The following is a 23,609-nucleotide window of genomic DNA, read 5'->3' as shown; positions in this document are numbered from 1 at the left end:
TTTTTCAGCTGAAACTTTAAATAATGATTGAAATAGGGTGCGTAATATTTCTGGCCAAGAGGCTGTACTCAATCGAGACATATTCGACGAGTTTCATTAGAAATTTCGTAAAATTAAAAAGGATGAATCACTCGAATCAAAGCATGAACGCATCCTTGTCAAAAATTCACTCATTTTGGTACTTTTGGCAATATTGTTTATCTTATCTTGTTTGATAACAGGTGAAATGGGTAGAGAGACCTTGATGGTGATGAAGAATAAAATAGTGTATGCCATGGGTAACAATGTCGATGGTTGTTTGGGAATAGGGAACTTCGATTCCACATTGTATCCAAGGAAGGTGGAGGCTCTTTGCAAGAAGAATATTAAGACATTTGCTTATGGCAACGGTCACGTTCTCGCACTTACGAAGGAAGGAGAAGTATGTTAGGAAATTGATATTGGAATACACACACATACACAAGTGAAAAAAAAAATTTGATATTTTTGTAACATCTTACTTCTCTAGAATATACAACAAAAATATTGAGCGCTTTATTAATTATTATTTAAAGTTTTAATTTAAGAATTGATTTATGGCATTTGCCAATTGTTATTGTAAATTATCCTTTGTTTCAAGAATTTAAACTCGTGTATAAACTCGTGTTAGTAATCAATAGATGACAATGCAGATAAAAGATTTCCGAATGAATTTTTTATATCAATCATCATTTTTATACTATTTTTTTTTATCGAAGTTATATACAATATAATTCTGATCCTCTCTTTGAAATACGTAATTTTCATTAAATACGAATTTGTTAAGCATTAAGTTTTTTTGGATTCTTGTAACTAAGAATAAAATAAATAATTGACATCCTTATATTTTTACAAAAGAACATTTGAATTTTTCTTCATCGATGCTTCTGACAGATCAGATGAATTATTAGAGATTTTATCTCGATTTATATTCATTGCCAAATCAATGTATTTTTACAATGTTAAAATTATTGATAGTATATTGTCTTCAAAAGGTATATTCGTGGGGTTCCAACTCTTACGGCGAACTGGGACTCGGAATGTGTGATTCAGTCATTCTCACGCCTACTTTAGTGTCCTACTTTAGTGTCATTCTGAAAAATTCCCTTATCGAGAACATCGTGGACATTGCGTGTGGGTGTCATCATTCTGTTGTTTTGACCAAGTTTGGCGATGTAAGCAAAAGTTTGAGTATAATGATATACGTTATTACGAGCTATATTAGATACCTACTTGGTTTGATTTAGGTATATGTTTGGGGACAAAATAAATTCGGACAAGTGGGTAACGATAAAAACATTAATCAAAACGTACCTAGGCTAGTGGATTCCTTGGCTAAGAAGAAGGTTATCTGCATCTCTTGCGGTGATACCTTTACCGTGGCAGTCGTCAAAAATGGCGAGGTGTTTGCTTGGGGCAATAATTGTATTGGCCAGCTGGGTGTAGGTGATGACGAAGATCGAATGACGCCTTGCCAGCTTGAATCATTGAAAGGCACTGTAATAGGTAATTCTCTTATCTGGATAAAACAAAAGAATAAAAGAACGATAAAGAAAAGTGATATCATTGAACAATCGATATTTTTTCAGTCAAAGTGGCTTGCGGATTAGAGCATACGCTGGCGCTTACGGATGAAGGAAATCTTTATTCCTGGGGTGGAAATGATTTTGGCCAATTGGGCTTTAGTGAGAAAGAGATCTATGAACCAGTCATGGTAAACTCATATTTATTGTCATCATAAAGAACACAGAAAATAAAAATAAAAAGTGAAAGTCCATATAATCAATATTTTGTATTATCAGGTCGAGCATGTAATGGGAAAGGTATTCGATATTGCGGCTGTGCAACACATAAGCCTCGCCATCGGCGAGGGAAGATATGTCTACATATGGGGTAACTGCCGCGGTCAGAACATCTCAGTTCCAACTGTCACTACGTTTTCGAACATATATGACGCTCTTGCGTGCTACGGAATGCCGAGCGTTATGCACGAACCCCTAATTCTTTATAATGCCGAAGAACCAAGTGTATTAGAGTGCCTGGAAAATTCATTCGATGACGAAGTATGTGTGTCTTATTCTTTATCCTGATATAAATTAAAAATAAAATGTTCATTCATATAACACGTAATATCACGGTAATATCACAGCAATATCATTTTTCCATTGCATTGTTACAATGAAATATAGCAGAAACGTCGTTGAAATATTATTAAGAGAACATAATAATATTGCAATGTCTGTGAAAATGAATCATAGGAATATTACTGAGATATATCACAGAAATATTGTAATATTCTGAAATATTTTTGATATTTATGTAATGTTTATATTTATGTACCATTTATTGGAAAAAATTTAAATTTAAATTTAAAGAATTTTAAAAAAATTTATTGAATTTATATTTTTAATGTTATTTTAAAAATTATTTCATCGAATATTAATTAAAAAATAATACTGATTGTCAATACAATGACTATTATATAATATTATTATTAATTGAAAAAGTTATAATAAACTAAATATTATTTCTAAGATTATGTGTGTGTACATATAATTTTGTAATACTTTAATAACGTCTTATTGATATCTCTAATGTTAATAAAACATCATAAAAACGTCAATAATTATAATAATGTCACTCTACTACTTAAGACAATATATTACTGTGATATTTCAATGTTGATTATCAATGTAATACAATAATATTTCTGTAATATTATATTCTAATATTTCTGAAATATTACTGCGATATTACTGTGATATTACGTGCTACGTGGGCACTGTGTTGTACTGTGAGTGCTTTCCAGCAAGAATACAGTCAGAATCAGTGTAACACAGTGAATCATTACATCCTTCTTGTTTGCCTATGAAAGCATCCTTTATCTCTTGTCGGAAAGCACCAATAATAAATTCTTAGCTTGAGTCTTTGTAACAGAAATTTAAGGAACTTCTTTTAGAAGGAAAAAAATACTGAAACTAAGGGTGATGAGCATTTTAATTAATACTTAAATCTATGTAATACATTGTTTTCGATTTTAATTCATAAATGCGACAAATATTTTGTGTACTCATTGTCAGTTAATATTGCATACATTTGACTATAACAATTTTTGTCCTGATATAGACTACAAGTGATCTCATAATACAAGTGAAAGATCAAAATATTTTTGTGCATAAAGCTATTTTGAAGATCCGCTGTTCATATTTTAGAAACATGTTTCAACATGATTGGACGGAAAACAATCAAAGGTAATTATTTAACGAAAGATCGTTGTTATTTATATTAAAAATTATCAAATGTTCATTTTGACAGTGTTATCAAGCTTGATCAATTTTCCTACATCGTCTACAAAGCCTTCCTGAAATACTTATACACTGGCATGGTCAATTTACCTGTGGAGAAGATGATAGGTAAGTCGAATACACCATAAATCAGTTATCGGCCTGAGTGTTAGAACAATGTCTTTCAGAACTTTTTATAGAACTTTTTAAATTGGCTGATTCTTATTGCGAGAGCAATCTCAAGAAGCTCTGCATTCGGATAATAAAGCAAGAAATTAGCGTGTCGAATGTTGCCTACTTGTACAGCGTTGCAGTTCAATATTCCGAGGAGGTAATTAAACATTGTCACTATTAACGTTTAACTGCTTAATAACATTTAACTGCTGTATTTATACGCGCATGGAATGATTGAATTTGATAATATTTTAGGAGCTGGAACAATTTTGCATTAAGTTCGCTGTTAATCACATGACGACTGTGACGCAGACGGAAAGTTTTGCAAATTTGGATGAAAATATATTAAGAACTTTTATAATTAAGACAGGCGAGGCTGGTGTATTTAAAATGTAATAAGTCTATCTACCTTAAAAACAATGCGCCATGATAAGAATTAACGAAAATTGCTGAATATGTCAGTTGCTACATGAATACTCACAATATATATAGAATCGCGTATTCTGATGAAATATTCCAAACGTTTTGTTTCCTTAATAACAGTCGTGTAAATAATAAATGGACCTGAAGTATCCAGATGTATCAATTGTATCGCGCGATCTGATAAATAATTCACGCGAGAGATTCCTTAGTTTATCTTGAAGAGTGTGAGAAAGATCTTATAATCTTGCAAAACTACTTGAGATTACTTAGAATTCTCATAAAAAAAAAAAGAAAAACGCCACTCATTGAGACAAATCGATCTCATATCTGTGATAGTGCCATTATTAGCGTAAGATTAGATCGATTTAAGTAAATGTTTTAAAAATGCTCAAGCTGATAAATCGGATACTCAGAATATTTCCAAAAAATTTTATATATTTATAGTTATTATTTTATAATAATTTTTATAATTACAATTTTTATTAGCACATTATATTATAGTTTATGCTATTGCCTTTATAAGATGAAGTTGGACATTTTTTTTCTAGAACAAAATTATATATTTTCTAATAAAGCATTTTTTCATTTTATTTTTTTAGTTTTCATTTTTTATTTATTAAAAATTATATCTTAAATAAAAAAGTGTTGAAATACATTCTGGTACTAAATAATCCTAAATTATACATAATTATTATAAAAATTTATATATGTATATGTGCGTTTTTGTGTTTGCATTTTGTGTCAGAAACAATCCATTCAAGTCTTTGTTAAAATTATGTTGAATTTTCGATATATTTAAGTATTTTAATTTTACACATATAATATGATTATGATATTTAAATATTTTTAATATTGATTATTAAATATTTTTATAATTGATATTCAATATTTCTTAATATCAAAATAACACAATTTACGAGTAAGTGTACAAATAATATAAAGAAAATGTATTTTAAAACGTATATTCTAGATAAATGAATAAAATATGTTAATTTAATATATCATAAATATTAATTTTACTGAAAAATATGCTTCTATAATATAGTATGCTTACAAATTTTGCTTGTATTACTAGATTGTGTTGACGATTACGGCAATTAGAATTCTTGCATAAAAATATCTAAAGATATATATTATTTATGCAATTGGAGAAAATACCTACTGAAATGCTACGTTACGTGCATTATAGATTTTTAGCACTGGCAGTCAATTTTAGAACACAGCCTTCGTATCTTATTAAAAAGCTGCATCTTTTGTTGATAATACAGAATGCTGCTTTACCGACAAGTGCCGAACACAAAATTACTGTCTATTGATATAGTAATATTCAGAGTGTAATAAAAGCGCTGTATATACTAGTTGATAGTCCACTATTGTTCACTATTGGCGAATGTGGCGATTGGTGGCAATAGCGATGTCAAAGATATAACTTGAAGATAATTGAGATTCCCAAATGACATGAAAAATCGTAATTCACTTGATACGAATACCAGCTATAAACGAGTAACAAGAAACGAAACGAAAGATTTATAAAAAAGTGATTTAATTCTGTGAGGGCAATATGTGCACTTCGGACCTACGTAGCTGGCCGATTTTCAGTTTATTGGAGTCAGAGTTTGTTTCGCAGATTCATATGGTTGTGGTATACGGTAATTCATCCTCTTCTCTTAGCGTACTTGCTTTGACAGTGTGTTGTTTATCCTTATATTTCAAAACAGGTAATTTGGGTAATGAAGCCTTAATTATGACGAAAGACAAGATGATGTATGCCCTAGGTAACAACATCGCTGGTTGTTTGGGAATCGGGGATACACACGGTACTCTATATCCTAAGAAGGTGGAAGCCTTATGCGAAAGAGACATAAGAACGTTCGCATATGGCAGCGGACCTCATGTTTTAGCACTCACAAAAGAAGGAGAAGTACGAAGATTTTTTTATATCTTGGAGTACAAGTCAATTGTTGTCTGTAGCTGGTATTCATAGTCAGTTCTTATATTTAAGACTGCCTTAAGTACAGTTTTAAAACATCGTAAATCTATCTTGAAGCTAGTTGTATTAGCATGCTAAAATATTTCTTAAGAAAATCACATGAATTGAGAACTGACTGTGAATACCAGCCTGTGTAACATCTCATCTCTCTGAAATATACAACTATGATTAATAAATCTTCCTTTTCTAAGCTTCTATTCTTAGTCGATTCTCATTTTAAGACTGTCTTAAGTATGTCTCAAGATGTTAATGCTGTAATTTGATTCATGATATTTTAAGATTATATTTGAGACAATCTTAAATATAAGAACCAACTATACTGATTAGATTTAGTAAAGTAAGTTTGGAAGATGCTTACCCTCTACTGCAAGAATCATATATTTATATATTTATTCTATATATTACTCCTATATATATGATTTTTGTGATAAAACATGATAAATATCTTTTAAACTTTCTTTATTAAGGAGCCTTTTTGATTTAATAACTCTTAATGACAGTCGTTGCGTAAATATTATGTATACATAGAGTAAAGAAGCTGCGCAATGATATCAACGACTATAGTTAAGAGTTACAGAATCGGCTTTCTTTATTATGAAAGGGGCAAATCATTGGCCATGGATATATATAATTCTGATTCATTTTCTTCAGAATACTCTTTTTTTTTTATTAATGATTATTTTCATTAAATTTATTAAGCACTAAGATTCACTCTGATAATCTTGTAAAGCTAAAGATAAATAGTTAATAATAAAATTTTTTTATTTATACAAAAATATATTAGGTGTTGGAATTAATTCGTAGCGTTTTACAAGTGATGGGAAGTACTTTCATTAATGTATTTTTTAATGCTCATGTGAAATAAATAACATTCTTTCATTAAAAAACGCTACGAATTAATTCCAACACCTAATACATTAGAACTTTTCCTCTTAATTGTTTATTATTGATGCATACAACAATTCTGAAAATTTTTTTTTGCTATAGATTTTATGAAATCGACAAATCAAGTGATGCATTTGAATCAATGATAGCAATATCTTTGATAGGTGTATGCCTGGGGTCACAATGGTTATGGCGAACTGGGAATTGGAGCGTCAAATCAGGTTGTCACGAAACCTATTCTAGTGACCATGCCTATTCTTGAAGGTCTAGGCATGAAGCGCGTTGTCGACATTGCTTGTGGGAGTCACCATTCCATCGCTCTGACCGAAGATGGTGAGGTAAAGTATCGAGATGATTATGACGATAATCTTTCGTTATTACGAGCTGAATAGCTGTATATGGTATGATTTAGGTGTATGCTTGGGGACAAAATAATTGTGGACAACTGGGCAGCAGTATCAGCACAAATCAGGTCACACCTAGGCAAGTGAACTCCGTCTTAGGTGGAAAGAAAGTTGTTTGCATCTCATGCGGCCAGACCTCTACCATGGTAGTCATTGAAAATGGTGAGGTGTACGGTTTTGGCAATAATGGCGTCGGCCAATTGGGAATAGGTAATTATGCGAATCAGACGTCACCATGGCAAGTCGGTTCGTTGAGAGGCATTGTGATAGGTAAGTCTCGATTTATTAAAGAAATAAAAAAAGAAAAGGACGAATACAAAATGGGATCGCTGAGCAATTGATATCGTTTCAGTCAAAGTGGTTTGTGGATACGCTCATACGCTGGCGCTCACAGACGAAGGGAAGCTTTATGTCTGGGGTGGAAACAGTTATGGCCAGTTGGGAATCGGCAACAAGACGAATTCCTGCAAACCAGTCATGGTATACTCATATCGTCATAAAGAAAATAGAGAACGAATAAAAAAGAAAGAAAAAAAAAGAAGGACGTCATCAATAATTGTACTATTAGGTCGAGCACGAAATGGGAAGGGTATCTGACATCGCCGCTATGCATTACAATCACATAAGCGTCGCCGTCGGCGAGGGAGGACGTGTCTACATGTGGGGTCACTGTCGTGGTCAGAGCATCACTACCCCAACCTCCACTCCGTTTTCCAACGTACACGACGCGCTTGCGTGTTACGGATCACCGAGCGTTATGCATAAACCACTGATCCTGTATGCGAACGAAGAACCGAATATATTGCAATGTCTAGGATCTGCATTCGATGATCCCGTATGTAGCTTGTTCATTGTTGTATCTACTTGTTGTGCACCTTCTCATATTTTTAAATGTTCAATGAAATGAATGTACGATATTGATAAGAGGAAAAGTGCAACTGAAATAAGTAGATCTAATTTATTTATATGTACATAGTTATTAACAATACATATACAGGGTGAATACTGAAAACTTCGTTAGTCATATATTCGAAATGACTTTGTTTTAAAGATACAGGATGTATTAAAGTTGAAAGAATAGTTTCAAAAATTTCTTAGACTATTTTGATGAATCTTTAACATACTCAAAGTTTCATTAAAATCCGAGTGGTGGATCACATAAAGTTTTCGACTCGAATTTGTATGAGTTATCCTTTACAATTTTTTATTATACATTATATATATTAGGTGTTGGAATTAATTCGTAGCGTTTTACAAGTGATGGGAAGTACTTTCATTAATGTATTTTTTAATGCTCATGTGAAATAAATAACATTCTTTCATTAAAAACGCTACGAATTAATTCCAACACCTAATATATATATATATATATACTAATATTTTCACTTATTGAAGTTAAGTTTGTCATTTTTTATTAAATCTTATTTTAAATATAATGTTACTAGCTCGAATATTTTTAAAAGAAATTTCAAGAAACTTCTTTCTAACGAAAAAAAACCTAAAACTAAGAATGAGCTGTTTGATTGACAAATCAAACTGTGTAATACATTTTATACTGGATTCTAGCTGATAAATGTGACAAATATTTTATGTGTTAAGCTAATATTGTACACATTTGCCGCTAATGATTTTTGTCTTCTTTTATGATAGTCTACAAGTGATCTCAAGATACAAGTGGAGGGACAATGTATCCACGTGCACAAGGCTATTCTGAAAATTCGCTCTTCATACTTTAGAACCATGTTTCAACATGATTGGGCAGAAAATAATCAAAGGTAATCATTTAAGAAAAGCTGCATTATTTATGTTAAAAATTTCTCATTTTTAAAAAGTTTTACTCATTTTTGTTCTTCTGTTCCGACAGTGTCATCGAGCATGATCAGTTTTCCTACGTTGTCTACAAAGCTTTCCTGAAATACTTGTACACCGACGTGATCGATTTACCCATGGAGAAGGCATTAGGTAAGTCGGGTACATCCTGAGCAGTTATCGACCTGAGTACATTCATGATTGAAGCAACGTCTTTCGTTGCAGAACTTTTGGATTTGGCCAACGCTTACTGCGAGAGCAATCTCAAGAAGCATTGCATTTGGATGATAAAGCAAGGAATTACTGTATCGAATGTCGCCTACTTGTATAGCATCGCAATCGAGTACAACGAAGAGGTAGCTAAACAACTGTATTATTAGTGCTTATCAACATTTCATTGACACTACAGTATTTGTTTATCTACACACGCATGTATTATTAATTTTTATCCAATAATTGAATGCCAATTGTCAATTTTTCAGGAATTAGAAGAAGTCTGCTTCAAGTTCGCCTTGAATCACATGACGGCTGTGACAAAGACGGAAAATTTCGCCAAGTTGGACGAGAATACGTTGAAAACTTTTATAATTAAGGCGGGTGAGGCTGGTGTTTTTAGAACATAATTTATCTATTTGCATCAAGAACAGTGTGACATAAAAATGCATGAATCTATCTGTTGTTGAATATTCACTAGGCATTTTATAATCATATATTCTAACTAATTATTCCGAATTTGATTCCTCAATTACATTTCGCATTTAGTATTTTGTGTAAGTAATAAGTGGACACGAATTGCGTTCAATCATGTGAACTATCTCGCGTTCCGATAATTTAAAAGAGAGATTCCTTTGATGATCTCAGAAAATGTGATGTTTTTTTATTTTGCAAAGGTACCTGAGATAATCTTAGATTTCATGTAAACAAAGGAAAAAAACGCCGCTTGCTGAGAAAAATCAATCTTGCGTTCGTGATGGCACTATTTGCATAACAGATTGATTAACGTTGCGTAAAGTCGAATGATTGCGAAAACTTTATCGTTCCGATTTTCTTTTTATTTCTGTGATATAGCGTATCAGTGCGTGTTTACCATGATTTATGATCACTTCGATTTTGCCAATTTAATTCACCAGCTGTGAATTTTATAAAATTAAGTATGTATGTAGAATATAATATGATTATATTGTAATAAAATTTTCTAAACCGTCTATGCTGTGCTATTGTTTGTCTTCATTCCTAGCTGCTCTTTTGTTCGATAGTTTTGTGCTCTCATGATGTAAGAAGACCAGATGAACCAAATTTTAGGGATACGCAGTTGTTCACGTATGACATTTGTAATCAATCGGAAATTGATCAGAAGTTTTACAAGTCAATATAAAGCTGCTATTAGAAATTTGCTACTAATCAGAAATTTATCTCAAATTATATTCAGCTGTTACGTTACATCTGCTCTTTTTGCCTTATGATTGCTCTTATAATTAATAGTAATAAGAAGTGAATAAAAGAGAGTCGGAATGGATGAGTTTGGTTGAGGAAGACCTCGCACGGTCGTTCGTACATCATTTTATTACGATATCTTCAATATATACAAGCGATAGATTTTGTTGTTCGTATAATACGTACGTATCTACTGATTAATAATCACCATATGATGTTTAATATACATACATATATATACCTTGAAATGGGAACGGTCAATGTTCCGCGACATGGAGATAAACTCCGATAAATCTGTACACGTGTATTAACTTCATCCTTTCTCTCTCTCTCTCTCTCTCTCTCTCTCTCGCTCTCTCTTTCGCTCTCTCTTTCTCACGCTCTCTCTCTCTCTCTCTCCCTCTCTCCCTCTCCCTCTCCCTCTCTCTCGCCCCTCGATTCCGAGTCGTCGAACGCCGTTGAGTGATCGTTCATATTCCAATCTCGCATATAGAAGTATACAAGATATACATATACGGAGTGTCTATCTTACAGCGGCCACCGCAAAACGGGCGCTCTGTATATATACGTGCGTTTTTATTTTATTTTAAATGTATTTATATGTTATGTATATAAGTAATTAATTATGTTAAATTAGGTGATCGGTCGTACGCCGCGACCGCAAAAAACTCTCCCGTCGCTACCAGCGCGTGCAACGAGCGAGCATTGTCTCGCAATAATATTAATAAGATTTTAAAATATTAATAAGATTTTTGGCGATTTTGAAAGGTAATATCATTGACGATAGTTAATAGCATCATGTCTTTTTATCGCGCCGAACGCGATTTGAATAGAAGCTGAGTCCCGGTTGTCGACAATAATAACGAATGTAAGTGGCGAATTGTTTTGCAAACGTGCAACGAGAAAAATGTCTGGCTGGATTAATTCTGGTTGAAAATGGACGAATCAGAGTTTGCTGATTAAGTCTAGAATTCTAAAATTAAAAATTAAAATTTAGATATAGATCGATTAGTAGACTTAAAACTGGAATTCTGACAGATATAATATTTGATTCGTCCATTTTCAACCAGATGTTTGCCCTGTTGAAAAAAAATCATGTCATAACATTACATGATTTCATCATATAATTAAAATATGTAATTTGAAAAATCACATGATATTACAAATATCTTTATCCATCATGTGATGTTACAGTTATTGAATTTTAAAGAATTGAACGATAGGGGTAGAAGAAAAAAAGAACATATCATCATGTAACTTTTCAAAATGTGTAATTTTAAAATCACCTATTGATTTGGAACAATCCGTGATTTACATGTTTTAATTACATGATCTCATCATGCAACTGTGACGTGATTTTTTTTTTTTCAATAGGATTTCTCAATGTCGTTTTCCTTATAATTGACAGTCTGCTGCCGAGAAATTATTCGTTGGCAATAATAGATAATCAACGACAAGTGTTGGTGTAAAATTGTAATAAGATAGACGAATTTTAGTCTCTCGTTAATGATAAAAGTGCAAAGATTTATTATTTCAGATTTGTTAGAATTGTGAGAAGTCACGAAGGGAGTATCGGGCGGTTGGTTGCACGCGGTGGTTGCACGTCGCCGATCGAGCTTCGACACGACGCACCTCGAGAAAGGTTCCTCTCGCGAGATCCTCCTTACTTGGAGTCGCCGCGCCGAAGCGCCGACCAGCCACCGATCAGCCGGACGACTTTCGTCATCGGTCCAGAGTTCATTAGTAGTAATCGTTCTCCATTTCTGTTTTCTTTTTATTAATTAGAGCGTATTTAGGCCTGCGGGCTACTTTTCCCCAACGACGCGCTGCGAATCCCGTCGACGACAAAAGCAAGACTTCCTCCCTCGTGTCCGATTTGTTCGAACCTGTTCATCCCCTCGCTTGATCTGTACCTTGAAGATACGGAGAGAAAAAGGACTTTTCGGCCATTCTCCATGTGGAACTTGATGTTGACTTTAATCTAAGTTTAACTTTTTCTCTCTTCCTGATTCTTAGAACTAGAAAAAGATAAATGGCAAGTTGAACCAAGATTGAAGTTAATTCCACATTGGCAGATATGGGGATTTGTAATTCGTATTTGCGAGCCTGCTTATCAAAAGTTTCAGCTCCGTGCTTCTTCTTTGCTCAATCGAAAGTTCGATACGATCAATATACTGTTCTCGAGAAACTACCCTTCTGTGAAAATTGACTGCATGATTCTTGCGCCTCCTGTTTACTTAACAAGTGTTTATCTTCTTTTCCCTTTTTTTTTATTTTTATTTTTATTTATTTATTTATTTTTTTTCTTTAGAAAGTGTAGATTGTCCGCGTTTGTCGCCCTCCTTTTCCTCCCTTTTTATCGATGTTTTCATCCCCTCGTGTCTCGCAAGAGATCATTATTATTCCTACAGAAATTTACATTTTGAAGAAGCAGTGATCCTTTACTCAGAGAGGAACGGCTCCTTGCGATAGCTGATTTACTAAACGTGCTTATCTAAACGGATCACCCCGACGCCACTGCTATTTCTGAGATAACCGCTATTCCGAGACTTGAAAGTTCCTCCGGGGGATCCGCCCCTTTGTTGTTCCTTCTTTCTTTATAAGTTGCCGATAGATTACCTGTCGTTTACCCCAGTGAAAGGGAGGAGACGTTCGCGCGTCGACGGCATCGAGATGAAAAGTATGCAACTGTAGAAATTGCGAGACTGGAAACTTTACGGAAAAGTTGTACACTTCTCTGTGTGTTCCCGGGGGAAATATATTTGGGAAACATATCTGGAGGTGTTTATATGGAAAGGATAGTTTTACTGGAGTGTCTAAAAATTTAGCTAGATACAGATTTGATAATAATTTTGTTGAATAATTTTGGTTTAAAGTAAAAAATTAATTTAAACCAAATTGTTTTTTTATAGATTTTTGAATGTTGAAATCGATGCCGCAAGTAAAAAAATTCCAACAAGTCATTTCTTAGATCTTAAAAATATCAATTTTTAAACATCAAAAATAATTGAGATTTAATTAGGGTCTAAAAAAATTTTTTTTACGATTTTATATTTCATTTTTTTGTAAAGAAGGTTAACGTTGTCTTGAAATTCCAATTAAAAATCATGAACGAATTGTTCCTCTCCTATAAAATTTTCTTAATTTCATTATCTTATTTATTTAAAATCATGTTATAAAGGATTTAAATACGGGGTTTTTCTCAAATAACAAATTTTGCGCTTATAACGATGAAGTTATATATAATTTCTAATTTGCAGTTATTGATACATATTGATCATATAATTTTTGTTTGAAATATTTTTTGGAAAATGCATATTTTTAGATATTCAGGACGGACAATAAAAATGAAACTCCCTGTATATGCATATACATTGAAATTTAACTTGCAATATCATTTCCGGCATCGATACTTTGAACATTGTCTGGTTCAAAGTAATAAAAAAAAAAACATTTTTGAAACTGGCGTAATTATGTATAGCTCAAGCTGATTGCTAGAATGTCAAAACTTTTTGCAAATTGCTTATCACGCTTGAGATTTCTGCGTAATTATTTTGACGGCCCAACAAAATTATTTTTAGACTAATATCTAAAGTTAAATTTTTAAACCTTCAGCAAAATCATTCTTTCTGTGTACGCCGGATGTAGAAAGTATTAGTAGGTACACGTAAATAATTACACGCGGGAAAATTGTCGCGTACGATTTCGATGCTACAATGAATAAAATATCAGATAAACGGAAGGTTGAACGCACGTGGGCTATTTTTTTTTTTTGAGGGCTTACACCGCTGATAAAATGGTATCTGGAAATGATAGTAACGGAAAACGTCCGAAAATGCAATTGCAATTTTTCATCGGCATGCCGCATTGGTGCGTTTACGCACGCACATATAACGACATGCAAAACGTGCACACACTCACACACACACACACACACACACACACACACACACACAAATATACACGGCGATGCAAATCCGCGTGTAAAGATTAGGACTCTAAATTTGAATCTGCTGATATCTCGATTTCGCAGTGCGTGAAACACGCGAAAATAATGCAGGCATTTCCTCCCGTTCCGTTTGCATTTTTATCGTGTTACTTTTGATAAAGTTTCGTCACGCTCTGAAATCGGTTTTCTGTCCGATCGGCGGATAACTCGCGAATTGATTTATTAATTATCCGAATTAATTTCGCAGAAATTCGGATAAATCCGATCCTTCCGGATTTATCAGATTCCGATGATCCGGCTGTTTTGGGGAGGAGGGGAAGGAGAATACAAAGGGGGAGGGGGAATTTGTACGAGTGATCGGATAATAATTATTTTCGACAATTCGGATATCGAATTATCCGGATATTTAGGGCTTTTACGCGACGATACGCGGGATGGATTTTTGTGGAAAGGGATAAATTTTCGTGGTGGATACGAATCGATTTTGGAATTATATTGCGCTTCGCAATTACATACCTCGTTCAATCTCCCGTAATTCGGGCGCGAATTAAGAATCTCGCGGATTCGGATCGAGTTTGATTCTCCAGATGTCAGATCCAGTTAATCCGGATGTTTGGACTTGAATAATAATAAATTAGTTTTTGCAGTAATTATATATGTATATTTTAATAGTTATCTTTTAATTTATATTAAATTATTCAGATATTTGCAGTCTTAATGACGATATCGGGATGTAAAATTCGGAGATATTGTCATGAAGACCGAGATGGAATCGATTTCGAAATTTTTTGTCTTTTTTTCTATGTGTGTGACAATTATATTATTTTCTTCGATTATATACACTTTAAAATATAAAAAATAAAATAAAATATATAATTTATGTGTTGTTTTATTTTCTGCACGCAGAAATTTTTTCTGATATCGAGAATTTGGCCGTTTAAATTCGTCACTTGCTTCTTCTATTTGCAATAATTTATTTTCTAATCTTCTGGAGTGCACAAAATCTGAATTTAACACATTTCTTGTTGAAATGTATTCTCCTGATACTGAACTTTTGCGATTTTTTTCGGAAATTGATATTTCAACTCGTTTAACTTTTTCATCTAATTGGAAAAAAAAATAAATGCAGTTTTAAAGTGCAATTTAAGATAAAATAATATAATTGTAATATAATTGTAATATATATATATATATATGTATATATATATATATATCTTGTTTTTTTCTTTAAAATTTCGAAATCTCTTTTTTGATTTACTCGTAATTCTTGTTATTATTCCTAGTATCATTATCGCGCGCTACTATTTATTCATTAACGTTATTATTATTTCTCATTATTTTTACATCTATTATATTATTATTATCGTTATCACCGCGTCTCATTATCATTTTTTTAATCCACTTGTCGATACCAACTCGTTTTGTTTAACTGTCGCTGCGTCTTTATTCTTAATGTATAATACTTATTTTCTACAATTAACATGATATCATCATTTTTTCCCACGTTTTAACGACGCGCGTGCTTTTTCCTTTTGCAGTACGAAAAAAAAAACGGAGTAAAAACGTAGTCTAATGAATTAATGAGTTATTTCGCAGAGAAATCTCTCCTCCCTTCCTCCCTCTCATCATTTTTTTATTCGTTTTACATCATACAGAGGCGCAATCGAGGCAATCTCTCTTTCTACTTCATTTTATTATTTTTCATTTCTCTCTCCCTCTTTTTCTCTCTCTTTACCTAGCTAATTTTCGATCGATTCCCGGGTCCGAAGCTCGAGTTTGTCGTGGACGACGCACGTCGCTGGTGCTCATCGTCGCGCGTGGGATTATAATCGTTTAGAGTCCTTTGTACAGACTTCTGATAAATCGTTCTATAACTTTTTTTTCTTTTTTTTTTTTCCTCTTTTTGCCATTTGCCTTATGTGATAACGCTTTTTTTTTTCTTATCTCTTACTGACGAACTAGCGAGTAACTCTCCTCTCTCCCGCTCAATCTCTCTCTCTCTCTCCCACTCTTTCGCTCCCTCTCTTTCTCTCTCTCTCTCTCTTTTTACATATCTACTTACGTTGTAACGGTGCTTGTGTGTTGTACAGCTAAAAGTTAGCTAGACGTGGGCCCAAGGGGCCCCGGGGGTTGTGACCCTCGGGGAGGGGTGGAATCTTCGACCTCCCTCGGATTCCTTCCCGCGCGTTCCCTTCGTCAGGACGCACGTGGGAGGATGTCGGACCGACGCGACGGACACCTTCGAGGTCCCGCCGGCGAGCGACCGCCGACGATCCAAGGACGATATTCCCTGGAACTCGAACCGCGATGCGGCGCGCACAGAACGCGAGAAATAATTCATACAAAACCTCGGCGTGTCCCCCATGACCCTCTAAAACCCCGACACATTCGGGTCACTCTCGCGCGTTCGGTGAAACCTTTTACTCGCCAAAGGTTTTCGCATGTAAAAGGATTGAATCGTGAATTATTTCGCGTCTTTCGAAATTAATCGCGAGCTTTTAGAGCTCCTCCACGTTTTATGTCAGTGATCTTTTTCGCTTTTTTTCTCTTTTTCGGGCACGACTGTGCGCCAAAAGGCGGAAGGAATTGATCGAATCGATCACGAGAGTATTCGAGGATACTGTGGATCTTCTAGAGACCTTCTAAAACCTCCCAATAAGCACACAAGATTTAAAAAACATTTTTTAAACATTTATTTAATATTTTTACATTAAATAAGTATTTAAAAAATATTTTTTTAAATATTTTTTTAATGTTTTGTGCTGGTTAGGCTGTGTTGTGGGGATTACGCATTGAGGACTGATAATCGCAAATTGAGATTAAAATTCTATCAGTCAAATAATTTTAATTTCAATCCGTTTCGTTCTGATTGGCTGAATTCTAATCTTTAATTCGCGCAATCCACAATCTCCAATGCGTAGTGTGATGCTTAATCAGTCTGGATAGCAACAACATGGCGGCAACAATTAGAATTATAAAGATTAGGAATCAAATTCAAATAAGAGAGGTATAATAACTAGCGAAAGAATTTTAAATGTAGGTTATTACATGATAATTATATATGATTCTAAATGAAACAATGCAGATTATTATGTAGATTTAAATTTCGTATTACTTTTTATATTCAATTTCTACAACAATTATTATGTAAATTATTTTAAATGTCGATTTAAATTTCGTATTATTTTTTGTATTCAATTTCTACAACAAACACATATAAAGTAACCTAAAAAGTAATTTAAAAAGTAATTTTGCTAATCCTGATTATTGCCAATTATCTAAGATGAGGCACAATAGTTGTACAAATTTACCACAAGAATGTATTGTATTTTTTTTTTCAGTAAACTATAAAATGAAATGATGATATTAAAACGACGATGTTTCATAACGCGACAGACGCCATTTTATTACAAAACAGCTTTAATGACTAGACTCTTAGTATAGGAACATCTCAGTCGCACGATTTTGTTGACGAAAAATGTTGGACTGCTTGTTATAATCAGACTTTGATTAGATCTCTAGTGTCCACGGCACGGGGAGACGTTGTATTCCAGCACATCGGTCTCCGGCGAAAGCGGAAATAAAAATCAATAGAGCGGAGGCAGCCCTCCTGGAAATATTCCAGCTGACGCGCGTTATTCGGCCACGAGGCCGATTCTCTCCTCGGGCGAGCGAAGACCGAACGAGAAGGAGATCGCAAGTTCGACGAAGGAAAGTCGCGCGTAAAGGGATTGCGCACAATCAAAGGAAAAGAGAACAGGAAATCAGAATTTCAAGCTATCAGAAACCATGTACTGTGGAATACATAGTTCTGATATAGGTCGAAGTTCTTATTTTCTTCTCCCTATTTCTTTAATTGTGCAGTCAAAGCCTGATTTACGTAAAACCATGATGCAAGAAGATAAGAATGCAAGGTATTTCGTTCCCAAGGTACGCAGTTGATAACAAACTAGGTAATTAGTTCAAAAATGTTATAAGCCAATATAAAGCCACTATTAGAAATTTATCAGCAATAAAAAATTTGCCTCAAAATTGTATTTAACTATTATTATGCGCAATGAAATACTTCATTATTTTTACATTATGCGTAGGACGCGGGTCGCAAATCATGGAATAAGTTGGAATGGATTTCGATTGGAATTATTCTCTTTTCCCTAGAAAACATAATAGCTATTTAATTAGAGACTAATTGAATAATTCCGATTGGAATCCATTCCTTGTTCCATAATAGAATCGTAAAGACTGTAGGACGCATAGAATATAGGATGCATAAAGTTGGGTAAACTTCAACTTTCGCGTTTTGTCACGACCGGAAATACGTCATGATCGATCGATTCCGCCGATTTTTTTTGTGACGCAGAATGCACTCTTTTTTAGAAATTTAATATTGGATGATGTAGTGATTAATTATTCATTTTAAGTATTATTACCTGATCGGTATTCCAATGTAGCCGGACATTTTCTTCAATTACTTTGTGTTTACAACAAATGTTTTTCACGCTTTTCATAATATTAAGTTACATAACCTTATTTAAAAAACTAACAATAGAATTAACTCGAATTATTTATCATGCTTGAGATCAATTATTTTGATGGTCTAACAAAATGATTTTCAGATCTATGTTTAGCTAATTTTTAGAAATTTCAACAAAATCGTTCTCTACGTGTCTCTCCGTTCAGCCAAAGTTTCTTTTTTATTATTCTACTTCCCTACAGATCTACTTCCCAAAATATGTGGTAAAATTCAAGGTTATATCTTTGTCACATTTCCGAATAGCTTTTTTAACAAGATATTTTAAGGGAGATTTGACTCTACCCTCTTTTATATTTCGGAGAAGTTCGAGGGTGAGATTTTATTCCTTGTATATACCAAAAAGACCCAGATTGCAGACGGAGAGTTAAATTGGATTTCCGTATAAGGGAAGAGATAGCGCGTCGTCCTTCTTTTCTCTCCTCTCGCGCGCGAGGGAAGAGACCGACGTAAAAGCTGACGTAAAAGCGAACATCGTTCGGTCCTCTCGAGCGGGATTTTACTCGCGCGCGACTTTACACGACGCGGAATAGCTCGAGCGAGCGAGATATCGAACGAGACGCGCGCGCGGATAGGCAAAGGGAAGACATAATGCAAGAGATGGGCGAATTCTTTTTTTTTTATCGTTACTCTCTCTCTCTCTCTCTCTCTCTCTCTCCCTCTTTCTTCTCTTTTTATCTCTCCTGCCTTTTACGAGCGCGATCGACTGCTGCGACGCGGAGTCGCGAGTCGTGCGCGCGTATCGGACCGTATAGATCGAATTGCGGACCCCATTTCACTACTCTACCACGTAGGTAGATACGTATGGCGCACACACAGCAGTGGCTGGAAACGGCGGATGCGGAGGTAGACGAATGCGAATTGCAGAGTCGTCGTAATCGGCCTCGTCGCTCGGGGGGGGCCAGAGGCAATTTTACGCGGCACTGCGCTCATCTTCGTCGGCTGTTAGACACGAATGCGATACGCGACGCGTCATCGCGACGAGCGAGGGGGGGAAGGGGGAGGAAATAATATCTATTTTTCATCAGATGAACTTTTATAGACTTTCTACAATGAGTCGTTAGTCATCACTCATATCATATATTAGTGGTAAGTCAGAATAAGCCACAAAGTCACGGAATCAGACTAAGCGGTTGAAATTTGACCAATGGAGGACAAAGGAATTTTAGATCCTATCGTTTTGATTGGTCAAATTTCAATCTTTCAATCTTCGATCTTAATCTTCGATGAGTAGTTTGATTCCGGCCTAAATTTGCGTCGTCTAAGAAGTAAGAGTAAGAAATTGATCAATTACAATCGAATGTGAGAAGAATAATCGACTGTGATTGGTCAATTTCTTGCTCTTGCTTCTTATTCCGTGTATTGTAGACGACGCTTTAGAGGTTTTCTACAATAAGCTATTATCTAAGTTTTAAGTCACAAGCCATAAAAAATCGATCACAGTCGAATGTGAAAAGAATAATCTATTATGATTGGTTAATTTTTTATGGCTTAAGACTTAAAGCTGAGGTAATGGCTTATTATAGAAAATCTGTATTAGAAAACTTACATCCAGAATAAGTTACGTTACCATATTTCAGCCAATTAGAAGACAGTTCTCAGGATAAATAACAATACAATATGGATGCGATCCACTTCACGCTGCAAATGCTTTGATTGATCAATTTGTAATATAATTTCTTGCGATTGGTCAACGAAATATTTGCAGCGTTAATTGGATCACATCTCATATGATTGTTCAGTGTCATAACATAATTTAAGATAATTTAAGATTTTAGATTTTTCTTCTTTTTTTTTACGTTTCCATTCTTTTTCTGCAAGCAACTAAAAAATGACAACTTTTCTAGGTCAGTTATTGTTATAGCAAATTAACGAAAAGATTTTTGCAAAACAGGATAGACATCTTTAGAACTTGTTTCATTAAATTTAGAGAAGGACGCGAATCATTCTATACGAGTGTATGAAATCTCTACAGTATAGAATTATATATGTATAGAATTTCTTTACGATGATCTAAATCTGGCGTGATAAAAAGGTCCTCGTTTCCCGCGAGATATATCTCGAGTCAATAATAAAAAAAAATATACACGTCGAGAGTATCTTGATACGAAATTGACGATACGAACAATAACAACGTATGTCAGATATCTGATATTCACGGAACACGATTCGATCGTATCGATTCCGCGTTATCTGGCTGTATCAGATTTCTTTTAACGGAGACAGGTGCAGGGTGTAGATATGTGCCTCTTGAGGATTTTCGAAGCTCTTTTTTTTTTAACGTAGACTCCCGATATTGCAATGGAAGCTGCACGGATCCGGTAAAGCTCGGGAGAAATTACGTTCTCACCCCCGGATACTTCGATCACCCGTCCGGTATATCTAACATCGGATATATACACGTGACCGCCTTGTCCCGTGGGATAACGTCACGATAAACGCGACGCGACACGGTGATTCGTGCTCATAAAACCCCCCGCAACGGTGACCCACATAGCAGATATACAGGGTGTTCCAAAGATCCTCAAGTAAGTGACTACACACCATACGTCTGATCCGCCATATTTTTCAGAACAGATAGAATTAAATAGATGCATAAGATGGAAGAAGATGTGTATCTCATTCTATCTTATGTATTATCTATCTTGTTCTATCTTTCTGAAAAATATAGCGGCCCAATCAGAAATTGTCTAAACGGTGTTCAGTCTCCTATATTTGAGGATTTCTAGGGTGATTTTGCATGACACCTGTTAATAGCAAAGAAAAAATAGTGAAGATGTTTTCAAGCATCAATTCTATTCTCTTCTATTCTTCTAAACTCTTTCATTATTGTTAATGTGCATGCTTGATCGCGCGAATTTCGAATGATTTATTTGACTAACTTTAAAAACTCTTCTCATTTAAAAACTATTGTAGTGTCGGCACTTTGGTATTAGGATTTTTGTCTTGAAATAATCTCAGGAGTCTGCTATTGACGGCTGTAATGGGAAGTCTGGGACACCCTGTATAGCGGGGTGGTATAACACGCTGTTCGTGTTCTGGATGGAGTACCGGATTCGACGAGAGACCGATGTAACGATAATTTTACGACGAATCCGCGCGTGTCGTGTACAGCTTCTGGTACCTCGAATCCTCCAGCATCCCCGAGATTCTCTCTTCTAATTTCCTCATACCTGTCCTCTACTTTTCCCGAATCTCCATGTTTGCGATTTCTCGTTTTGCGCGGTTTTTTAAATTCTCGGACTGTTAAATTTTAGCATTTTTCGAATTTTTTGAATTTTCAGACTCTTGTATCTCTTCACACAGATAAAAAACATTTTGTAATTGTGTCAGGCTTTATTAAAATTTTTGTGTTGAACTTTTAACATATCCGAATGTTAATTTAACATAATATAATATGATTTACGAATTTTTCGAATCCACGTGTTCACGATTTTTCAAATTTTCGCGGTTTTTTAAATTTTCGGACTGTTAAAATTTAGCGTTTTCGAATTTTTTGAATTTTCAAACTCCCGTTTGAAATTTTGTTTCGAATCCTCGCGTTTTCATTACGTTTTTCGGATACCTATATGAACCTTCCAAAAGTTTCAAACGGACTTTCTCGTCGTTCTGTCGCGCTAGCATTAAGGCGAGGGAAGAGCCTCAGACTTCGGAGTGACTCGTAGGAACTATAATTAGCGCAATTAGAACCGTCGGCGTAGTTCGCCGATAGTTTCGAGCCATCGTCTCGTCCCCCGTTCGATCGTCCGTGCATCGCTACATCGAATATCTCATTTATTCTTCTCTTCTTACCTCTCGTCGTCCTCCGTCATCGTCGTCGGATCGTCGTTCGTCACCCCTCTCGGATCTCTCCTTTCTCTATTTACGCGCTACTCGAACTCGATTCCACCCCGGGCCTCTGGGGCCCCCCCTCGTCCCCCATAATTTCCGACCGAGATCTCTCTCATAGGCGGACGTGTATTTTTTTTTTCTTTTATTCATCGTCGATCCCCCGGCGATCGAGCACTCTTCTACTATTGATATGTCTGTTTCTCGCACGGTACCGTCATCTTCCCGATCGTCCGTTCGTTCGTTCGTTTCGTCCGTCCGTTTGTTCATTCGCGTTCGTTCGTCCTCTTCTTTAGGGAAGAAACGGACCGCCGCTGCTGATGCCGATGCCGCTGCTGCTGCTGCCGCTGCTGCTGCCGCTGCTGCTGCTGCCGCTGCTGCTGCTGCCGCTGCTGCTGCTGCCGCTGCTGCTGTTGCTGTTGCTGTTGCTGATGCCGATGCTGATGCTGATGCTGATGCTTCTGCTGCTCGACGGGGCTAGGACGGCGGCTCGACGGCCGACCACCGATCCAGCGGCGGCGGCAGCCGGGAGCTAAACGATACCTCTGACGTCGTGCTGGATGTGAGGCAGAGTAGTGAGGCCGGTCAATAACAGGCTCAAGATCAGGAGTATCCGGGTCGCGCCAGAGTCGGCGAGGCTCGTGCTGCCGCACGTCTCCTTGGACCCGACCTCCAGTTTCGCTGTAACAGAGTCGCGGGGCGACCGCAATCCCGATCTTAATAATTAGCGCTGGGAACTTCCCCGAATGGGGCAAATGGATTCGCGAGAAGTAACAGAAAACACCTGTTCTTTTCAGCCCAACTTCTTACACCGCTCGACGTTGAGAGAAAAAGAGGAAGAATTAAGAAGGTGGTGCAAGAAGTTCTGAAAAGAATCTAT

General features: G+C 35.4%; 3 protein-coding genes across 9 annotated transcripts in view; 2 read left to right on the top strand and 1 right to left on the bottom strand.

Moving 5' to 3' along the window:
- Positions 1–5,365, top strand: part of LOC105144598 (RCC1 and BTB domain-containing protein 1-like) — a 33,064-nt gene extending 27,699 nt beyond the window's left edge. For 2 of the 3 annotated variants that reach the window (XM_087415113.1, XM_087415112.1), the window contains exons 5-13: positions 222–421; positions 1,014–1,193; positions 1,266–1,524; positions 1,608–1,732; positions 1,821–2,081; positions 3,145–3,269; positions 3,334–3,431; positions 3,491–3,633; positions 3,732–5,365. In XM_087415113.1, the coding sequence (XP_087271239.1) occupies positions 227–421; positions 1,014–1,193; positions 1,266–1,524; positions 1,608–1,732; positions 1,821–2,081; positions 3,145–3,269; positions 3,334–3,431; positions 3,491–3,633; positions 3,732–3,872 (1,527 nt within the window). In that variant the 5' untranslated portion in view covers positions 222–226 and the 3' untranslated portion in view covers positions 3,873–5,365. The remainder of the gene's footprint in view (positions 1–221; positions 422–1,013; positions 1,194–1,265; positions 1,525–1,607; positions 1,733–1,820; positions 2,082–3,144; positions 3,270–3,333; positions 3,432–3,490; positions 3,634–3,731) is intronic. The other variant, XM_011053576.2, reaches the window with a different exon arrangement.
- Positions 5,253–10,192, top strand: LOC105144599 (RCC1 and BTB domain-containing protein 1). Its single transcript, XM_011053577.2, has 10 exons — positions 5,253–5,548; positions 5,618–5,820; positions 6,939–7,112; positions 7,187–7,448; positions 7,531–7,658; positions 7,747–8,013; positions 8,829–8,953; positions 9,043–9,140; positions 9,213–9,343; positions 9,470–10,192. Exons 1-10 carry the CDS (start codon positions 5,461–5,463, stop codon positions 9,608–9,610), a joined length of 1,617 nt encoding a protein of 538 aa, XP_011051879.2. The 5' UTR covers positions 5,253–5,460; the 3' UTR covers positions 9,611–10,192.
- A 339-nt stretch (positions 10,193–10,531) lies between these two features.
- The window catches only part of LOC105144601 (acetylcholinesterase), a 38,306-nt gene continuing 25,228 nt past the window's right edge, over positions 10,532–23,609 (bottom strand). For all 5 annotated transcript variants that reach the window (XM_087415107.1, XM_087415110.1, XM_087415109.1 and 2 more), the window contains exon 8: positions 10,532–23,410. In XM_087415107.1, the coding sequence (XP_087271233.1) occupies positions 23,262–23,410 (149 nt within the window). In that variant the 3' untranslated portion in view covers positions 10,532–23,261. The remainder of the gene's footprint in view (positions 23,411–23,609) is intronic.

This window comes from Acromyrmex echinatior, chromosome 17, assembly GCF_024713525.1.
Source record: "Acromyrmex echinatior isolate Ae372 chromosome 17, ASM2471352v2, whole genome shotgun sequence".
NCBI classification, from domain to species: domain Eukaryota; kingdom Metazoa; phylum Arthropoda; class Insecta; order Hymenoptera; family Formicidae; genus Acromyrmex; species Acromyrmex echinatior.
This window is presented reverse-complemented; position numbering and strand designations above follow the sequence as displayed.

Excerpts from the sequence above, each read along its gene's own strand:
- LOC105144599 (XM_011053577.2), top strand. The coding sequence starts at position 5,461 with ATGTGCACTTCGGACCTACGTAGCTGGCCGATTTTCAGTTTATTGGAG. Across the intron at positions 8,014-8,828 it reads GATCTGCATTCGATGATCCC|TCTACAAGTGATCTCAAGAT; the intron begins GTATGTAGCTTG and ends CTTTTATGATAG. Across the intron at positions 9,344-9,469 it reads CAATCGAGTACAACGAAGAG|GAATTAGAAGAAGTCTGCTT; the intron begins GTAGCTAAACAA and ends TCAATTTTTCAG.